This window comes from Epinephelus lanceolatus, chromosome 8 (assembly GCF_041903045.1).
Source record: "Epinephelus lanceolatus isolate andai-2023 chromosome 8, ASM4190304v1, whole genome shotgun sequence".
NCBI lineage: Eukaryota > Metazoa > Chordata > Actinopteri > Perciformes > Serranidae > Epinephelus > Epinephelus lanceolatus.
In genome coordinates, this window is record NC_135741.1 from 47,166,091 (window position 1) to 47,184,511 (window position 18,421).

At 44.4% G+C, this 18,421-nt stretch overlaps 1 protein-coding gene across 3 annotated transcripts in view; it reads right to left on the reverse strand.

Moving 5' to 3' along the window:
• LOC117257927 (rho guanine nucleotide exchange factor 10-like protein) overlaps positions 1-18,421 on the reverse strand; it is a 180,135-nt gene that overhangs the window by 80,207 nt on the left and 81,507 nt on the right. For all 3 annotated transcript variants that reach the window (XM_078170385.1, XM_078170384.1, XM_033628344.2), the window contains exon 10: positions 298-406. In XM_078170385.1, coding sequence (XP_078026511.1) covers positions 298-406 — 109 coding nt within the window. The remainder of the gene's footprint in view (positions 1-297; positions 407-18,421) is intronic.

The window sequence follows — 18,421 nt, forward strand, 5'->3', positions numbered from 1 at the left end:
CGGCACGTAATTTCAACCCATTACGTGCTGCCACCACGGAATGCGGTGTTAAGAGGACGTGGTCATTTCACGTATTTCTGTGAGATCAGGTTGGGCAAATTGCGATTTGTGATAAGGGGCTTTAAAAATAAAATTGAATTTGATTGGCCTGGTCAGGAGTGGTTCTAAATGCCTGCACAATTTGTGATGTAGGCACAGAGAAATTGATAGTCTTCATTCTTGATGCTGAAAGATACTAAAAAGATGATTTTCACAAACTGAACAGATTAGGTGAATTTGTGAGGTGAGTCTCTGTACCTGTGGAATGTTTTCTCTGTAGGAATGACACTCTGCGAATCATGGCTAACTTTGTCTTTTCTAAACCGTCCTTGGTACCGCTCCTCGCTGCTTTCATCAACTGCTGCACCTGGAAAACACAATGTAAGAATAACTTTGGTTATTGCAAATTATGCAATCAGATAAAAACATACAACAAACAAAATTTGATAAAATGAAATGATTTTGTTTGACCTTTTTAATCTTCATAATCAGCCCTCATTTGTACACATTACTCTGTCGATTAATCCCAGGTTTTCTCTTAAAATTACCAGCCCTGGGGCCTCATTTATAAACATGGCGTATGCACAGAAGACGGCGTACGCCACTTTCTACGCAAACTTTGGAATTTATAAAAAAAACCGAACTTGACGAGCAAATGTGCGGTCCTCCATGGGAGCTCTGACCCATGCGTACACACAAAAACTGTAGACATGAGAAAATGCGACCCCTGTTGCCAGTGTTAATTTTGTCAACTAAAACTTAAACGAAAACTTTTCATTGACGACCCTTTATTCCGTGACTAATTTGTGAGGAGAACGTAAATTTAATAAGTACTGACAACAAAAACTAAAACGAAATCTCTGTTCATTATGAAGTGACGAGTAAAAACGTGACGAAAAAGCTGACGCTGGCCGGCTGGACAATCTGGATTACAACCATCCTCAATGCCTTGACTGTTTTTTTTTTAACCAATTAATTATCTAAACTCAAATTCAAACTCTCAGTCTATCTTTCTGATTGGATGACCTCCCCCCGCCCTCCGCGCGGTGGCGGTGCACGTCCAGTTTTGCCACACAGAAGCCTTGGCTCCACAGCGGGAAGCCGGGAACAACAACGCCTGTAAAATTCTGTAAAAGTACACCAAAGCATACATTTTCATTTCCAAATATTTATTTGAAAACAAAACCATTCATACTGTCAATAAAACAACATTTTGTTAATAATAAAAAACAAATGTTATCTCAACAGTGACCACGCCAGCTGGCGGGACTTCGGCTGAACCGCTTCCAATGTTCATTCATTCATTTAATCGCGTGTTCAGTGTGTGTGTGTGTGTGTGTGTGTGTGTGTTAGTATGTCAGAGAGGAGGAGTATCAATAAAAAAAAAAAGTTTCCACTAATTATTTCGGTGCTTATTTCTTTTATTTTTAATATAGCCAACAATATTACAGACCAAAAGTTAATCTAATTTATTATTGTAGAATGTATTTAGCAAATCACAACTTTCAACTGGAGACACGGCACAGCATGCAAAAAAATAACAAATAAAATAAAAGGCATTATAAAAAGCTGACAAATAGTGTTAATTAACTGACATGAGACATTGGAGAGGTTGTCAGTCCTATTCTATAGTCTGTAATATTTTTTTTATTTTATCATAACTTCTCGGAAATTACTCAAAAATGCACTTTTTGTGTGCTTCTGAGCACACGGGCAGCATAAACAATGAAGTTACTATAACCGTTGTGGCCCTTGGAGGTGCACTGTAATCCTGGCGGTCCTAGTGTTAACAAACACTGAATTAAAATGGGCATATGATTAAATGTGTTGGCTAGGTTTTGATGCCCTTGTAAGAAAATACTAAATTAAAATGGGCATAACAGTTAAGCTGTTATGATCTTCTTTTGATGTCTTAAGAGGATTGGAGCTTTATTCTTGCAGGTTGTAAGTCATTTATTGTAAAAATATACAGAAAATAAATAAGAACCTGTGAAAGACATGATTATGTATTGCACTTTTTCTAACAAGCCTTAGACATTCATTTTTATTATACAAGAGTAATATGATACATTCTTAGTTTAAATGACTAAACACACAGTTAAAGGTATGCTAACAATGGAGTTTTTACTACCATGACAAACATCCTTTTGCAAAATCTGTTACAGTATAACAAAACTGTCAAATTACATCAAAAGACTAAAATGAGACTAAAACTAAAACTGATTTCCACTGAATTAGTTTTGTTTTGTTTTAGTTAAAGACTAAAATGTGACTTTAACTAAATCCAGTCTTTGGTGAGTGACTAAGACTTAAATGAAATTAGAAATTCTTGTCAAAATTAACACTGCCTGTGGCAGAAAGATGAAAAGGAAGAAAAGTGAGAAAAACCTCTCACGTTTTATATATGAAGGGTGCACTTACAAAAGTGGATAAACATGAATAAAGAGCAAACATGTCTTTGACTGATATGTGCAACTGAGTTAGGAAACTAAATACAAGCAGATATCTTAATTTTAAAATAACTCCTAAAATAAGTACTGTAATCATTAAATAATCTTATGAATATAAGTCTGTGACATAATGATGTGAACAGTTGGACAAATCAATTGTACACTGCTGCCGTTTTCGATGCCGTAGTCAGGCGGAAAGGAGTGCAGCGTGTCACTGTTATCATCTATGAGGCAATATATTGTGTTGTATAATTTCTTTATTTTTTTATGGCTTTTGGTGTGTTTTATCACTGGGTTTAATGTGTTATTTGCCATTGTAAAGTGCTGTGTCACTGTTAGAAAAAGTGTAAACAAATAACGTGTACAATCGTCACTATTAATATTTATCTCACGTGTTCACTGGCCAAAATTCCCTCAATTATAATCAGGGAATACCCCACACACATGTAGCTTTCCAGGTGCAATCAATCAACTGATGTGTAGGTATAAATAGCAGAAATCACAGTGCGTAAAGACGCACAATGGCTTATTTGGCACCATTATAAGATGCTGCGCATGGGAGACTCCGGAAGGAGCGGATCTTCAGGGACCAGCAAGACCCTCTGACTCAAAATGATGAGTGGCTCATAAGCCAGTTCTGACTGCCACAAGCTGCTGGATCTCTGTGCTGTGCTGGGCCCGGTGTTACAAAGGAGCAACCGCAGGAACTGAGCTGTGCTGGTCCCCCTTCAAGTGCTGACAACACTGGGGTTTCTGGCCACCAGCACCTTTCAGGGGGAATTGGCTGACAGGTCACAGCCAACCTTTAGCCATATTATGTCAGACATGTTAGAAGGTATCACTGGGTTGTCACAGTGGTACCTAGAGTTTCCTTACACAGTGAGTGAAGAAGCCAATAAAAAAGCGCAATTTGCAGCAAAGTCCGGTTTCCCTAATGTAATCGGTGCTATTGACTGCACTCATGTTGCTATAAGGACGCCTAGTGAGAATGAATTTGCTTTCATTAATCGCAAGCATCTTCATTCTCTAAATGTTCAAATTATATGTGATGCTGACATGTTGCTCACAAATGTAGTGGTTCGGTGGCCTGGGTCAACACATGATTCCTTCATATTGAGACATAGCAGTGTAGGGCGCCGACTGGAGACTGGAGCTGTGCATGATGGCTGGCTTCTAGGTAGGAATAATTAGAATGTATTTATTCAGCATTTCATCCACGAGGCATTGTATTTTTTCTCTACTGCAGTGTCTAATCCATTCACTAATATTACAGGTGATAGTGGGTATCCTCTCAAACGGTGGCTGCTCACCCCTGTCCCCAACCCACAGAGTGCTGAGGAGTTCAATTACAACGTGCACCATGGCCAGGCACACGCTGTTGTGGAGCGGACCATCGGGCTACTGAAGGGCAGATGGTGTTGCCTGGATGCCACAGGAGGGAGACTGTCTTACAGGCCCGAAAAGGTCTGCAAAATTGTCAGGGCACAATGCACAATGTGGCACAACTAAAAAACATGCCACTACCACCTGACACGGATGTTGTCCTCAAACCTGAGCCCTATCCCCAGGCATTTGGTCCAAATGCTGCTGCTGTGCGCCAGCGTCTGGATGTCATGCATCACTTAACACAAGAGGTATATTAAGAAAGTCAAGAAAATCAGATTGTCAAACAGCGCTATGGCACAGGAAGTAATTAGGAGGTGAAGGTCCACACCACATTGGCCATTTAATGATCTCAAAAGGAGAAACTGATGAGCAGTCAGCTCAAAAGGTCCCTCAGTTTTCTGTCTAAATTAATCACATGGGAACACAAATTTGAGTTGCACTTTCTCGTGTACCCACACTACCACTGTTTGAAGTAAAATTAATTAATGAATCCTTGGTTGCATGGCGTTTTGTCTGGGTGAATTTGGTAAATGATAAAGATACGTGTAGGAAAAGGAAATGTGGAAAAACCCATTACTGAGAGAATCATACAAATATATAGGGATAGCTGATCTACTGGGTAAAGTTTGCTACTGCAGGAAGTCATTTAAATGGAATACATAAAGAATACAAACAGAGACAAATGGGCTACTGATTGAAACAAACACTCTTTATTTACCATCAGTTTAAGTTAAGTTTCAGTGTGCAATGTCAGACAATACTGCCTTTATATCTCCTAACTCCCTGGCCACCTCCTTGATTGACTGTATGGTTTCTCATTGGATCTGCAGGACTGAATCAGTGAGGACACATCCACTGCTGCTGGATGGCTGAGGTGCACGAGGTGCAGGGCGCACTCTGCTGGGCTGCATCACCAACCTCACTACGAGAGAAATTTTGAAGGAAGTAAATTGTTTTGGATAACATTGTTTGTACTTGAGTGTTTCAATACAACTTCAGTGCACATGGTTTACTCATTTCAAGCGAGAATCAAATTACGTACCTGAGTCATTTGGTGTGTCAGCCACACCTGTATCCCCCTCCACCTCTATGACCATTCCACTCAGGAGGGAACTGCCTATAATCCCCGCTAGTTTCTCATTCAGGGGTGTGAGCTCCGGTGTCCTCTTTCCCCAGCCGGTGGCGCACACACTCTGCCTGTGTAAGGCTATGCACTTTTTGGCCTCTACCTTGATATCGGACCACCACTTCTTCACCTCTGTCAGTCTGACCTTCTGAGGCTACAGCATTTACAGCATCTGCCACCAGCTGCCACTCTGCTGCCTTTTTAGCATTGGTAATGCCCATATTGAGCCCACCAAACAACATTGTCTTTTTCTTTTCAACTTCTCCAACAAGAACTTCTACCTCACACTGTGTAAAGTTTCCTTTTTACCTACTCTCGCAGCATTTGCCATGATCTTCCTTGTGCCGTATCTTGATGATGAATATTAATTCAGGGTGTTTCACTGGCCATTTATAGTCACCTATGGGTGTGGCTAGACCCTTGTTCACCTGCGCCAAATGTCAAGTTGATTGTGATTTATAAAGGGAAACAGGCATGCGCACTGTCTTATAAATCAGGATATTTGTTTGTTTAAGCACTTTCTGTGCTTTGTTCGCACGTCACCTTTAGTCACCATTCCTGCGCACAGTTTAATAAATGAGGCCCCTGGACTGGTTTTCCTCATATCTTTTGGAGAGGAGTTTTGCTGTGTTGCATGGTCCCTACAGGTCTGATACTGCTGCTCTGGTGTACCTCAGGGTTCCAGCTTGGGTCCTATACCATTTGCTTCATATATGCTTCCACAAGGGCACATTATTAATAAAATCAGAGGTATATCTTATCACTGTGCAGCTGACAAAATTCAGCTGGATGTCTCCTTTAAGCCTGATAGAACCGACAAACTCTTGGTTTTGCACAACTGTCTGATTGCCATTAAGGACAGGATGTCCAACAAGTAAGTATTGGGTCCCTTTCCTAAATTATACAGTAAAATTTAAGAAATCTTTCGATCACCATATTAAATCATTGACCAATACTTGTTTTTCACAAATAACAAATACTGCAGTGCTCAGGTCTACTGTGTCACAACCTAAACTGGAGATGATTCCGCATGTTTTTGTGTCCTCCTGACTGGACTACTGGGATTTCCTTTTCACATGTCTTAGCAAATCATCTCTGAACCATCTGCAATTAACCCAGATTGCTGCTGCCGGGCTGTGAAATAGATCCAGCAGGACAACACACATTACACCCATTTTTCTTTCTTTACACTGGCTTCCCATCAGGTTTAATTTTAAGGGCCTTGTTCTCACGTACAGAGCCCTTAATGCTCAGGTACCTGAATACATCTGTGACCTCCTCCATTCCCATATCACCAGTAGGTCTCTTAGGTCCTCTGAACAGGACCTACTGGCTGTCCTACGCTCTAGACTGAAAACAAAAGGTGATCATCCCTTTGAATTAGTGGCTCCAACACTATGGAACTGTCTTCCATTAGGTTTACAGTCTGCAGTCTCCATAGAAACCTTTAAAACACAACTGAAGACCCATCTTTTCAAATTGACCTTTGCTGTTTCTTGGTGTATTTCTTTTGGAGTCTTCAATTGCCTGTATTTAGTCCATGTTTTTTTGGCCGTGTTATTTACTTTTATTTTGTGGCTTATGTTTGTGTTGTTGCAGTGCCTTTTTTATTGTTTGCATGTTTTATAGTCTTCTTTTGTGAAGCAATTTTTGAATTACATTTCTGTGAAAGGTGCTATAACAAATAAATGTATTATTATTTTTCCCTCAAATGAAAGTTACGAATGTAACTACGGTTCTATGAATCCGGAATGACCGCCAGAGGCGGTGCTTTAAGCACTGAATATTCCCCTTTGTGCATGAGCAGTTCGAGTATGTAACAATGTCACCTGTGACCCCTGGATGACCCGGTGACATCAGAGGATAATTTCCTACAGAATCTTCTCACGAGAACACGAGGATTCTGAGTGACAGAGTGCTCTGGCGGTCATTCAGGATTCATAGAACCGTAGTTACATTTGTAATTTTTGTTCTATTTCATCCCTGCTAACTGCCAGAGGCGGTGCTTTAAGCACTGAATGACTCATACCAGCAAAGTCACAAGGAATCCAGATTACAAACCTCAATGAGTAGAATCAGAGGATTCTGGTAAAAGGACGAAGCCCAGTGGATGTGGAGAGAGCACAACCCTTGCTAGGGCCACCATAGCAGAGGAAGAGCTGTTCCGACCGTCAAATGCCTGTGGTAGCTGCAATATATGCTCTTAGGGCTAACCACTTCAGACCTTGTCACTCCACTCTCCTGACGGAGGGTCAAACCATGCAACCCTTATAGGCTGGTTGAGGTGCTAGCGTGACAGCACCTTAAGGAGGAACGCTGGGTTCGGCCACAGAGTGACCCCTTATCCATCTGAGTTCCACCTCGGACATGAGTCACTGACAGACAGAGCGTGCAGCTCACTGACATGCTTCGCCGAGGGAATGGCAAAGAGGAATGCGGCCTTATATGACACCAACTTCAGCTCTGTCTGTGCCAAGGGTTCAAAGGGAGGCCTGCATAGTGCATCCAGCACCAGGGAAGATCCAATGCTGGGGGTCTCGTGGCTCTTGGAGGAAGTACCCTCCAAGCCCCCTTCAAGAAGAGGGACACCAGACTGTGGCTCCCCACTGTGCCGTTGTCAACCCTAGCATGTCGACACAATGTGGCCACCACATACACCTTCAGAGTAGAAGAAGAGTGACCACTGTCGAGGAGGGACTGCAAAAATTCAAGAATTGTAAGTACAGAGCAATGCATTGGGTCTTCACTCCGACCCATACACCAGTTGGAAAATAGCTTCCATCTGTTGTCGTACTGCAAACGAGTGGATGGCGCTCTGGCATTCATTATGGTATGCCTGACGGGTTCCACACAGCTGCTCAGCAGCCGTTCAGGCCCTCCAGCAGCCACACACACAGTTGGAGGCGTTGGGGATTGGGATGTCAGATCCGACCCCCTAGCTGGGACAGGAGATCTCTCCTGTTGGGGAGCTGCCACAGCGCGCCGCAACAGAGTCTGTGCAGCAGAGGAAACCATGTCCTCCTCAGCCAGAAGGGGGCCACCAGCAGAATTCTGTGACCCTCCAGAGGAACCCTCTTAAGTACTGGCCGAATCAGAGGAATCGGTGGGAAGGCATATAGTAGACCCTCTGGCCAAGGATGGCCAGAGCATCCTGCCCTAGAGGGCTGGTCGTCTCTGCCAAGGAGGACCACAGAGGGCAGTGGGTTGACGCACAAAGAGGTCCACCTTTGCTCTGCCAAAGAGGTTCCAGATGGTGTGCACCACCTCCGGGTGGAGGCGCCACTCCCCTGATGGAGGCCTTTGACGGGAGAGGAAGTCTACAAGGTGGTTCTGCTCTCCTGGTAGATATATTGCCCATAGGCTGATCAAGCGGGGGGCTGCCCAGGTCAGGAGATGCTGTGACACCTCCAGCAACTGTGCAGACTTGGCTCCACCCTGATGGTTGATATGATATATGGTTGAGGTGCTGTCTGACCGTATGAGGACATGCTTGTCTCTCAGGTACGGCAGGAAGTGCTCGAGAGCTCGGTGCACCGCTCGCAACTCCAGCACATTGATGTGCTCGGCGCGGTCGCCCACAGACCACCGCCCGTGAGCCGTCCTGCTCTGCCACACTGCACCCCATCCCGAGGGGCAGGCATCTGGAGTGACAGTCTCCCTGCGAGATGGAATGGAGCCCATAGGGACACCCCTTGTCATGTCAATGTCAATGTCAATGTCAGCTTTATTTATATAGCACCTTTAAAACAGCCAACGGCCAACCAAAGTGCTGTACAGTTAAAATAAGCAAGAACAACAACACACAAAAAACATTTATAAAGTGAAATATAACAAAGGTAAAATACCAAATAGAGGTGACTGTACTCAACCAAAGGCCAAGGTGAACAAGTGAGTCTTGAGCAGTGATTTAAAAGTGGAGGTCATGTAGGCCCTGTCCCTCCACGGGGCCAGGGGGAGGAGACACTGCTGCGACACCCTGAGCTTCCTGTGCCTGTGCCGCCTGGCATCCAAGTGGAAGCTGTTCAACGACCTCTGCAGGGGGCGCAGCCATAGCAAGCCCAGCAGAACAACAGCTGAAACGGATGTTGGTTTGCCCAAAAGACGAAGAAGTGTGACCAAGGGCAACAGACGTCCCTTTTGGAATAGGGGAAGAAGGTGCAGGATGTTGGCCACACAGTGGGGGGACAGACAACCTGTCATAGTTACAGTGTTCAGTTCTACACCAATGAAAATTGTGGTCTGAGATGGTTCCAGACTCTTCTCCATATTTACCTTGAGCCCTAGGTGGGCCACGTGGGACAGGAGATGCTCTGTATCTTGGGACACCTGAGTGCGGGATGGGGCACAGCTCAGCCAATCGTCTAGGTACGGAAGAACCTTCATGCCCCGAGACTGCAGAGGCGCAAAGGCCTCTGCCACACATCTTGTGAACACCCTTGGGGAGAGGGAGAGCCCGAATGTTAGCACCCTGAAGTGCCAGTGGCAGCCTCGATTGGCAAAACGCAGAAATTGCCGGTGTTGATGGGCAATGGGAACATGAAAATAAGCGTCCTTCATGATGTTCATAAACCTGTTCAGTCCCCTCAGATCCAAGACTGGACAAAATCCGCGGGTCTTTTTTGACACAAGGAAGTATGTTGAGTAGAACCCCCTGGGGTGTGACGGGGTCTACAGCCTCGATGGCGCCCTTGGCCAGGAGGGCCAATGCTGGGGCTTTTACCGGGTCACTGATGATGGTCATTCTGATCTGGCTGGATGTAGGGGGTCGGCGTCAATGCTGAAGCTTGTACCCGTGGGTGGTTGCCACCTTAACCCACAGGTCTGAAGTGTGAGCAGCCCAGTAATTGAGCTGCAGATGGGAGAAATACCCGACAGCCAGCCCCGAGGCCTCAGTTCATGGCCCCCCAGCCCCTGTCACTACCGTCAAATTCGACTGTGAAAGCCAGACTTGGCGACGAGTTTGAATTATGGTGGACATCATCCGTTCGAATTACCTGGACTGAAGGCCAAATGCTTCTAGCAACGCATCACAAAAAGTGATGGCAGCCATGTGCACGATATCACGCATGGAGCTGTCTTCTGTAGTGTAATATTTACTATAGTGTTCGTACTGCACCTTGAAACTGACCTTTAAAAGATACGTGTTGACGCAATATAATCTGTGCAACTGACAAATTACACACTGGTTTAATATTTCATGTATTCTTATGACACACACACACTCATTGAGCACTTAAGCATTGCGGTGGAGAAGTACCTAGGACTCACTGTGAATCATTTCTAAAAATAGCATGAGGATGGGTTCAGAAAACACTAGTGGAAAGTTAGGGGAATTGCAGTTTGTCCTGATAATGACCCTAGAGGGGGAAGGACTAAAAAAGTACAAACTCAGCAGAAATGTGACACCGATATGGTGGGAAGGACTAAAAAAGTGCAAACTCAGCAGAAATGTGACACCTTTATGATCAGCGCCCAGTGGAAAAGTTTAAGGAAAAGAGATGACTCAGCAGAAATTCTACGATAAAAGAGCGAGCGCAAACAAAGAAATTTCAGTCTTGCTCCGGAGCTTGACTCATTGAGTTGTGATGTGTTTGTTGCCTGCGAGCACATTAAACTCAGTTGCATCTGATTCTACGTGTCTCCGGTGATTTTTTTTTGACCTCTGAGTATTTGAGTTTTTGATATCTAATGGAAGACAAAGAAAGTCCGTTTGAGAAGAGAAGAGCAAGGTCGCGAGCTTTCTGGCACGGCTCGGGACCTTGACTTTTTTGCTTCAACATTATTTGGCGAGCCAGCGTACGAGGACGAGGAGGTCGGATCCTGAGATCGGGGGCACTTGGCTGCGCATCAGACGTACAGGTGGCCACCAGATAAGGCAAGCAGAGCCTTTTTTCTGCCTAAACCGGGTGCGTCTGAGGTGCAGTTGGGAGCCGCCCAGGTCGGAGGTATTTGACAAATTCCTCTCCTAAAGAATCTAAAATGTGATGTAAAAATTACGAACTAATAACACAACATTGGAACATAGCTGATATATTGCTGGAGACAACTGAATCTAGTGCAACACAGTGTGTGTGTGTGTGTGTGTGTGTGTGTGTGTAAGTTAGAGAGATAAACATGGAGAGTGAATGTGGGAGTGAGTGACTGTGTGTATGTATGTGTGTGTGTGCAATGTGGGGGAGTGAGCTAGAGTAACCAAGCAGGCAAACTAAAGAGTGAATGTGTGTGTGCTGAATGTACAGTAACAAATGTAGTGAGGAATGTAGTAAGAGTAAAGTATTTAAAGTATTAAGAAGACAAACAAGAATAAGAAGTGCACAAGAGAAAAAGAAACCTGTAAGAGTTAAAACAGGGAAGAGAAAAAGAAACCGGTAATAAGAGTTGAAAAAGCAAAAGAGAAACAGAGATATATAAAAGCATATCCGTGGATACCACTGCCTATCCTTTCAGCGCAGCTTTAAGTCTGTAGGGGCAGGTGTGCTGTGTTGGACGGTGGGACTGCACAGACGGGATGCTAAGTGAGATATAGAGAATTAAAGAGACATAAAGCTTCTGTGGATACCGCTGTTTAAAGGGTGATCTCTCAGCCAAGAGGGCAGGGGAGTCGCCATAGACAAACAGGTCTGAACGGGCAAAACGCTGAAAAAGTCGCAAGCAAAGAGATAAAGAAATAAGAAAAAAGAAAAAACAGTAAACAGATCGATCAAAAGTGTAAATGTATGTAAAAAGTTAACTGTAAGCTATAAAGTTGTTGTGCATACACTGTAATATATTTAGTAGCCTCGGAATTAACTATAGTGAGCACAATATAACCTGCCTAAAAAAGTTATGCATGAAGTGTTGTATTAAGTGTTGTAAATACAGTGAAGTGTTGAATAAAATGTAACTGTAAAAAGACTGACAAATCACTGGGAGACTGACTTAACAGAGAGTACAAAGGGAGACGGTGAGGAATGCAGCCAGCACAGAGTGAGGAACACAGCCAACAGAAGTGGGCTTATACAAAAAACAAAGCTTTGTTAAAATTTGATAGTTTGGTTCTGACCTCTATTGGGTTAAAGGTCATTACAAAGAAAAAAGACATTTTGGGGCCTGAATGTATTATCATAATCTGGTATCTGTGTGTTTGTTTTATGTGATTTGTTTCAAAGTTTTGTTACGTGAGGTAGTTATTAACAGTGTCTCAGTGAAACAAAACCAGACAAGGATAACCTAACGGTGTCAACAAATTGTCTGGGGACTGGAAACCTAACGGTGCCAACGAAAAGTCCACATGTTTCACTGATTGAACCAGTTGCTCGGGTGAACTCCATACAAACTGGTTGGCTGTTAAGGGGAGAATAAAAAAGAAATATCTGTTATTTTAATTTAATTTTATAGATAAATAAAATAAGTGATAAGTATAATTTCATAAATAAATAGAATAAGTAATAAAATTATAAGTAAATTATAAATGATAAGTATAGTTTTATAATAAATAAAATAAGTAATAAAATAAAGAAAAAAGAAGTTGAGATCAAGCTGTTAAGAGCTGGGTGGAAGAGGGTGACAGCAGTAGTGATGAAAATTGGGCTGAGGAACATTGCATGACCGATGGCTTAGTAGATACTAGAGGCATAAAGAACACATTTTGGGTTAGAAAGAACCTACATAGACAACGAGGGTGAGAAGCAGTGGCAAGACGAGCAAGACATTCGATTAAAACTTTGGATAGTTAGTAAATTTACCAATTGAAACAAGTGAAGGAAGAATTTCAGGTATACAGTGGGAGATGATTTTAAATAATTTGTGGACTCCCCACTCATTAGATCCACTGCTGCAATATTTGTGTGATGATTATAAAAACAGACCCGTAGCTTCACTTCCTCTGAACCAGGTAATATTGCAAGATTTAGAGAACGGAGTGGAATTTAATCCAAGATTGCAGATTGTTGTCGTGCCTAGAAAAGTTGATTTGGGAAGAGACGGGTCACATAAATTAGAATATAACCTCTGAAGAAAAATAATACAAAACTGCCTTCACAGTAGGGAAATTACTAGCACTGATACACACAAAAGAAACAGACAAGCAACCACAAATTCCAAGAGCGAGTAAAGTTAACAAGGCTTCATGGGAGCCAGCCAAGGAAAGATGGAAAGAGGGGTTCTGACACCCATAGAGATAGTGATGACATAACATCCAGGTCGGAGAAACTGAATCCAACGCTGTGTGACTAAATGGCACAAAAGAACATCAGGGAAAAACTGTTGGCCTAAAGATGGAACCTTCAGCCTGGCATGTTGCGACGAGGTGGAGATAGAACTAAGACACATTGAGGCAAAAGACACGAAGTTAAGTTAAGGCGAGTTATAAAAAAGAACAAAAGGGTTAAAGAAAGGGAGGTATTAGGGTGGTTTAGACAGACAGGGGGTGGGAAGCAAATGGTGCAAGCAGAGCACAGCAAGGACCCACAGGACCCACAGGTACCGACGGGTGTGATACCCCCAGCCCCACCCCTACCAGCATCACCACCATACCCACAAGACACATCACCATCAGAGACGGGACAATACCCACTACGCTCAGTAGGGGAGGCAAGAGCAGCAACAACAATGGAAGGCCAAGTGGAGGTAAGGTTCACAGTGACCTTGGCCAGGGATACGAAGACCGAGAGCAGATGAAAGAAGACGCTCCCCACATGCAGAACACTGACAATGCAATGCCTCACATTACCACTACTGTTATCCACAATGAGCAGGTGGAAACAACGATAGCCAGAGGTCCCAAGGGGGCGGGGTCGAGGCAAACCTAGGGGAGGACCAGCAGGCCGAGGAGGATGGAGAAGGGGACCGAACTTTCCTCCAGGACCCCAGCCACCGCAACAGCAAACCTATCAGCGAGCCGCACCCTATCAGCAATCAGGCTCCCAGGAAATGAACACAGGATTTCCAGGAGTGAATCCTGCAGCACCTAACAAGCTGTGCTGGGGTTGTTACCAGCCCGGCCACCGACGCAGGGAGTGTCCAGTCAACCCATGGGAAGGTCCAGCAGAAAATTGGCCAAAAACGAGACAGGGTGCCCATGATAGGGCTGCCCGGAGAAGCCTGAGGGGGAAGTAAAGTCACCAGTCATTTCATTACAGCCACACAACGAACCAACTATACCTGTTGTCATCCACGAACAAGCATATCCCTTTATGGTGGACACAGGGGCTACATATTCATGTGTTGGAAAAGAAGACTCTACACACCCCCTCTCTAAGTCATCCATCAAGACCATAGGCTTCTCTGGGAAATCACAAGTCATACCAATGACAGAGCCTGTTCCAATGCTCATCGCCGGTAAAATCATATTTGCACCCCTACTCTACTCAGCTCATACGCCAGTGAACCTTCTAGGCAGAGATATATTGTGCCCTCTCAAAACTAAGATCATGAGTACTCAAGATGGACTATATTTAGACTTCTCTGACGACCCCCCACAAAGCATGATGCCACAGCTGCCCGGGAACGCCACAGAGACATCACAGGCGTTGGTCTACTGGCTCCAACTGACCAGAAGAGTCTCACCTCAAACAGACATGGATTCAGTGGGAACCATGGGTCAGGTTACATTTTGACACAGCACATACTCCCATTCTGCCACTGCATTGCACGTTCATGTATGACGCAGACCAGACTCATGTAGATTGTAAAGAATGCAGGGACACAGTGCTCAAAAAAAAAAAAGTAAAAAATAAAAAATAAATAAATAAATAAATAAAAAACATAAAAACCATGCCTGATCATTAGTGAAGACATATATTTAGGACCTCAAGGTGTGGGGGCAACCGTCCGCCTCCCAGAAGAATTAGCAGGATGGTTTCAGGTGCCAAATTCTGCACCACACGTTACACTGATGATAGCAGAAGGTTATGAGTCTCATCATCTGGGTCCAATGGTCAGACGTGCACTGCAGGTGCAAGAGTGGTTACCCACCGAGAATAAATACATCCACATTTCAGATGACAAACAATACATTAGAATCTCTACTAAGACAGGTGATGAAGCAGTCGCAGACAAGGTACTTGTAGATGGTACTACTCCCACACAGGTAGCAGTCACAGAAGAACACGCACAGTTGTTGAGTAAAGTTCCACCACAGCTATGGACAGCACATAAAACAGACGTAGGCTTGATAAAATCAGCGCAACCTGTTCGCATCACACTAAAACCACATGCTAGCCTACCATATCAGAGGCAGTATCCTCTCCAGCAGCATGCCATTGATGGTATCTGACCCACAATTGAGGGCTTGGTAAAGGCCGGAGTTCTGGTCAAAACTAGAAGTCCGTGCAAAACGCTCATTTTTCCAATCAAGAAACTAACTTCTTCAGAATAGTAGCTAATGCAGTGGTGGAAAACAGAGACGCCACATGTGCCAGATTCACACACGCTGCTTTCAGACATACCACCCGACACACAGGGGTATACAGTCATTTATTTCTGTTCTGTTTTTTTTTCAGTGTACCGCTACACCCAGACTCTCAATATTTGTTTGTGTTCACTTATGAATGTCAGCATTATGACCTAGCTAATTTGAACGTGCCAAGCACTGTATTACAATATACAGATGATTTGCTTGTCTGTAGCTCTTCAAAAGAATAATGTCAAAAGATTCAATTGCAGTGCTCATAGCATTAGCAGAGGGGGGACACAAGGTCAGTAAAGACAAATTGCAGTTCTGCCAGCAGTCTGTAGAGTACTTGGGCAGACAGTTGAGTGGGGATAAAAAGTGCATTGCCCCATCTCAGATAGAGGCAGTAAGGATACAGTCGGCCATGGATTTATGACTAAAAAAACTGCTCCACTCAGAGTTTTAGTAAGAGCAGCAGGACAGACAAACAACACAGCACAGCTGTCCTGGACGGAGGAAGCAGAAGGTGCGTTCCAAGCTTTAAAAATAGACATGCAGTCTGCTCCAGCGTTAGGCACTCCTAACTACTCCAAGCCTTTTCATCTTTACGTAGCAAAGAAATCTGGGTTTGCGCGTGCCGTCCCGATGCAAGACACACCCACAGGTAAACAACCATTAGCATATTATAGCACTCAGCTTGATAACATAGAAGCCGGTTTGCCTCCCTGTTATCAGGGGCTAGCCGCAGCTGTCTTTGCATTTCAAAAAGCATCCTCGTTAACAATGGGACATCCTGTAACTTTGTACACCTCTCACCAGCTTCATGCCCTGCTGACAAGTCCCAGATTCGTTTTGACACAGGCCAGACGCACAGGATATGAGGTTATCCTGTCCACTCCTGAGCTCGACATTCAACGTTGTACCATCATTAATCCAGCCACCAAAATGGTTCTACCCACAGAAGGTACACCACGACTGTCTTCATGACACAGACAAATTTATGCACGCTCGAGAAGATTTACATACTCAGCCCATTTTAGCTGATCTCACGTTGTTCGTTGATGGCTCCTGTTTTCAGGATGCCACAGGTAGTCATGCAGGCTATGGAATTGTACAGCTCAATAACGATCAGAATTTTGTGACTATACGATCATGTAAACTTGCTCAGCCCTGCTCCGCCCAGCTTGCAGAGATAAAAGCTCTAACAGCAGCATGTAGATTAGCAAAGGGAAAGTCACTGAATGTATATACAGATTCAGCGTATGCATATGGAGTGTGCCTCATCCAAGCAAACATTTGGAAACAGAGAGGGTTTCATAGAGCAGACGGCACCCCAGCTACACATGGGGAGGCCATTGTTGACTTGTGGGAGGCTATGCTCCTCCCCAAAGCCCCAGCTATAATCAAATGTCCAGCCCACCAAAAGACTGATTCACTGATAGCCAAAGATAATAACCTAGCTGATAGCTAGCAAGATAGCAGCCAAACAGGCAGCAATGGGTGCAGTAATGGCACCCATGTTAACCATCCAAGATTGTGAAACCCTCGCTACCATGCCTTCTCTTGTAGCCACGCAAAACAGAGTAAGTGAGGCTGAAAAACGACTGTGGATCAAGCGTGGTGCTATCAGAACACAAGCACAGGGGCCAACAAATGGTCTCTGGCAAGATAGTCATGGCAATTTTGTACTACCGACCCTGTTGCTGCGACATGCTATAATTTGGGCGTATGGTAATGACCATTGCGCAAGGGGGGGGATCCTACGGAAATTGCAAGCAACATGGTGGTCACCATTCATTCATGGCAGCCACGGTAGATAGAGTACTAGTACTAGGCGAATGCGAGATCTGCGCAAGATACAACATCAGGAGAGTTTTTACAGCCCCACTGGCACATATACCACCTCCAGACGGTCCTTTCAGACACCTCACGTTAGACTACATAGACATGGGAGCACAATCCAGAGTAAGAAGAATGAGATACGTCTTGGTGGTCATATGCAGATACAGCCGATGGGTAGAAGTAACAGCTACAGCCGATCAGATCATAGAACACTACAACACTTTGTATCTAATGTAATACAAGAAACACTGAAGCGACTAGGCATCAAACAAAAGTTTGGCTGTGTCTACCAGCAAATGGGATCCTGAAAACAAAAATAGCAAAAATAGTAGTAGATAGTGGGGACAAGCTTAACTGGGTGGATGCTTTACCGCTTGCACTAATGTCAATGCGCTCACAAGCTAGCAGAATCACGGATCTAACACCGCATGAAATGCTGACGGGTTCACCCATGCCAATACCATATTTGAGGGGTCCCTACGAAGGGCCCCCATTGGAGCAACTGCAAAATGAAATGTTCGACTGTTTACAAAGTCTAACCCGTATCCACAGGGCTGTGTTCCAGCAGGTGAAAGGCACCACCGAGGACAGAAGGGTCGAAATCCAAGAAGACCTTCAACGCATACTTCCTGGAGAGTGGGCGTATGTCAAGGTGTTCAAAAGGAAGTGGGACCAGCCACGCAGAGAAGGTCCATACAAGGTCATATTAGCTACACCAACTGCCTTGAAAGTTGAAGGTAAGGACGTTTGGTTCCATCTTAACCACTGCTGCAGCGCTAACAACCCAGAGAGGGTGTCGACAGAGAGCACCTCAGAGGAAAACACCCCATCCTCAGTGGCTGACGATGAACCTCATGAGTCGCCACCTAGTAGCCGCAGGGCTGATGATGAGGGCCCAAGCGCAGAGAGAACAGAGAGAGGAGAGAGAGCAGAGGCAGAAAGAGAGCAGGGAGAAGAAAGCAGCAGCTCAGAAACAGGTGAAGCTAGAAGCACAGAAAGGTCAGACGCAGACACAGGAGACTCAGACAGAAGCAGCACAGACTCAGGAGACTCAGACCCCAGAGAAGGAACAGCCCAGGGAACAGCCCCCCAATAGACCAGCACAGGGAAAGGTTGAGAACACAGGCAACATGGGGGGAGGAATTAAAGTGGGAATAATAATGCTACTAAGCCTACTGCTTATTCTGGTAGGAGTAAAACAGAGTG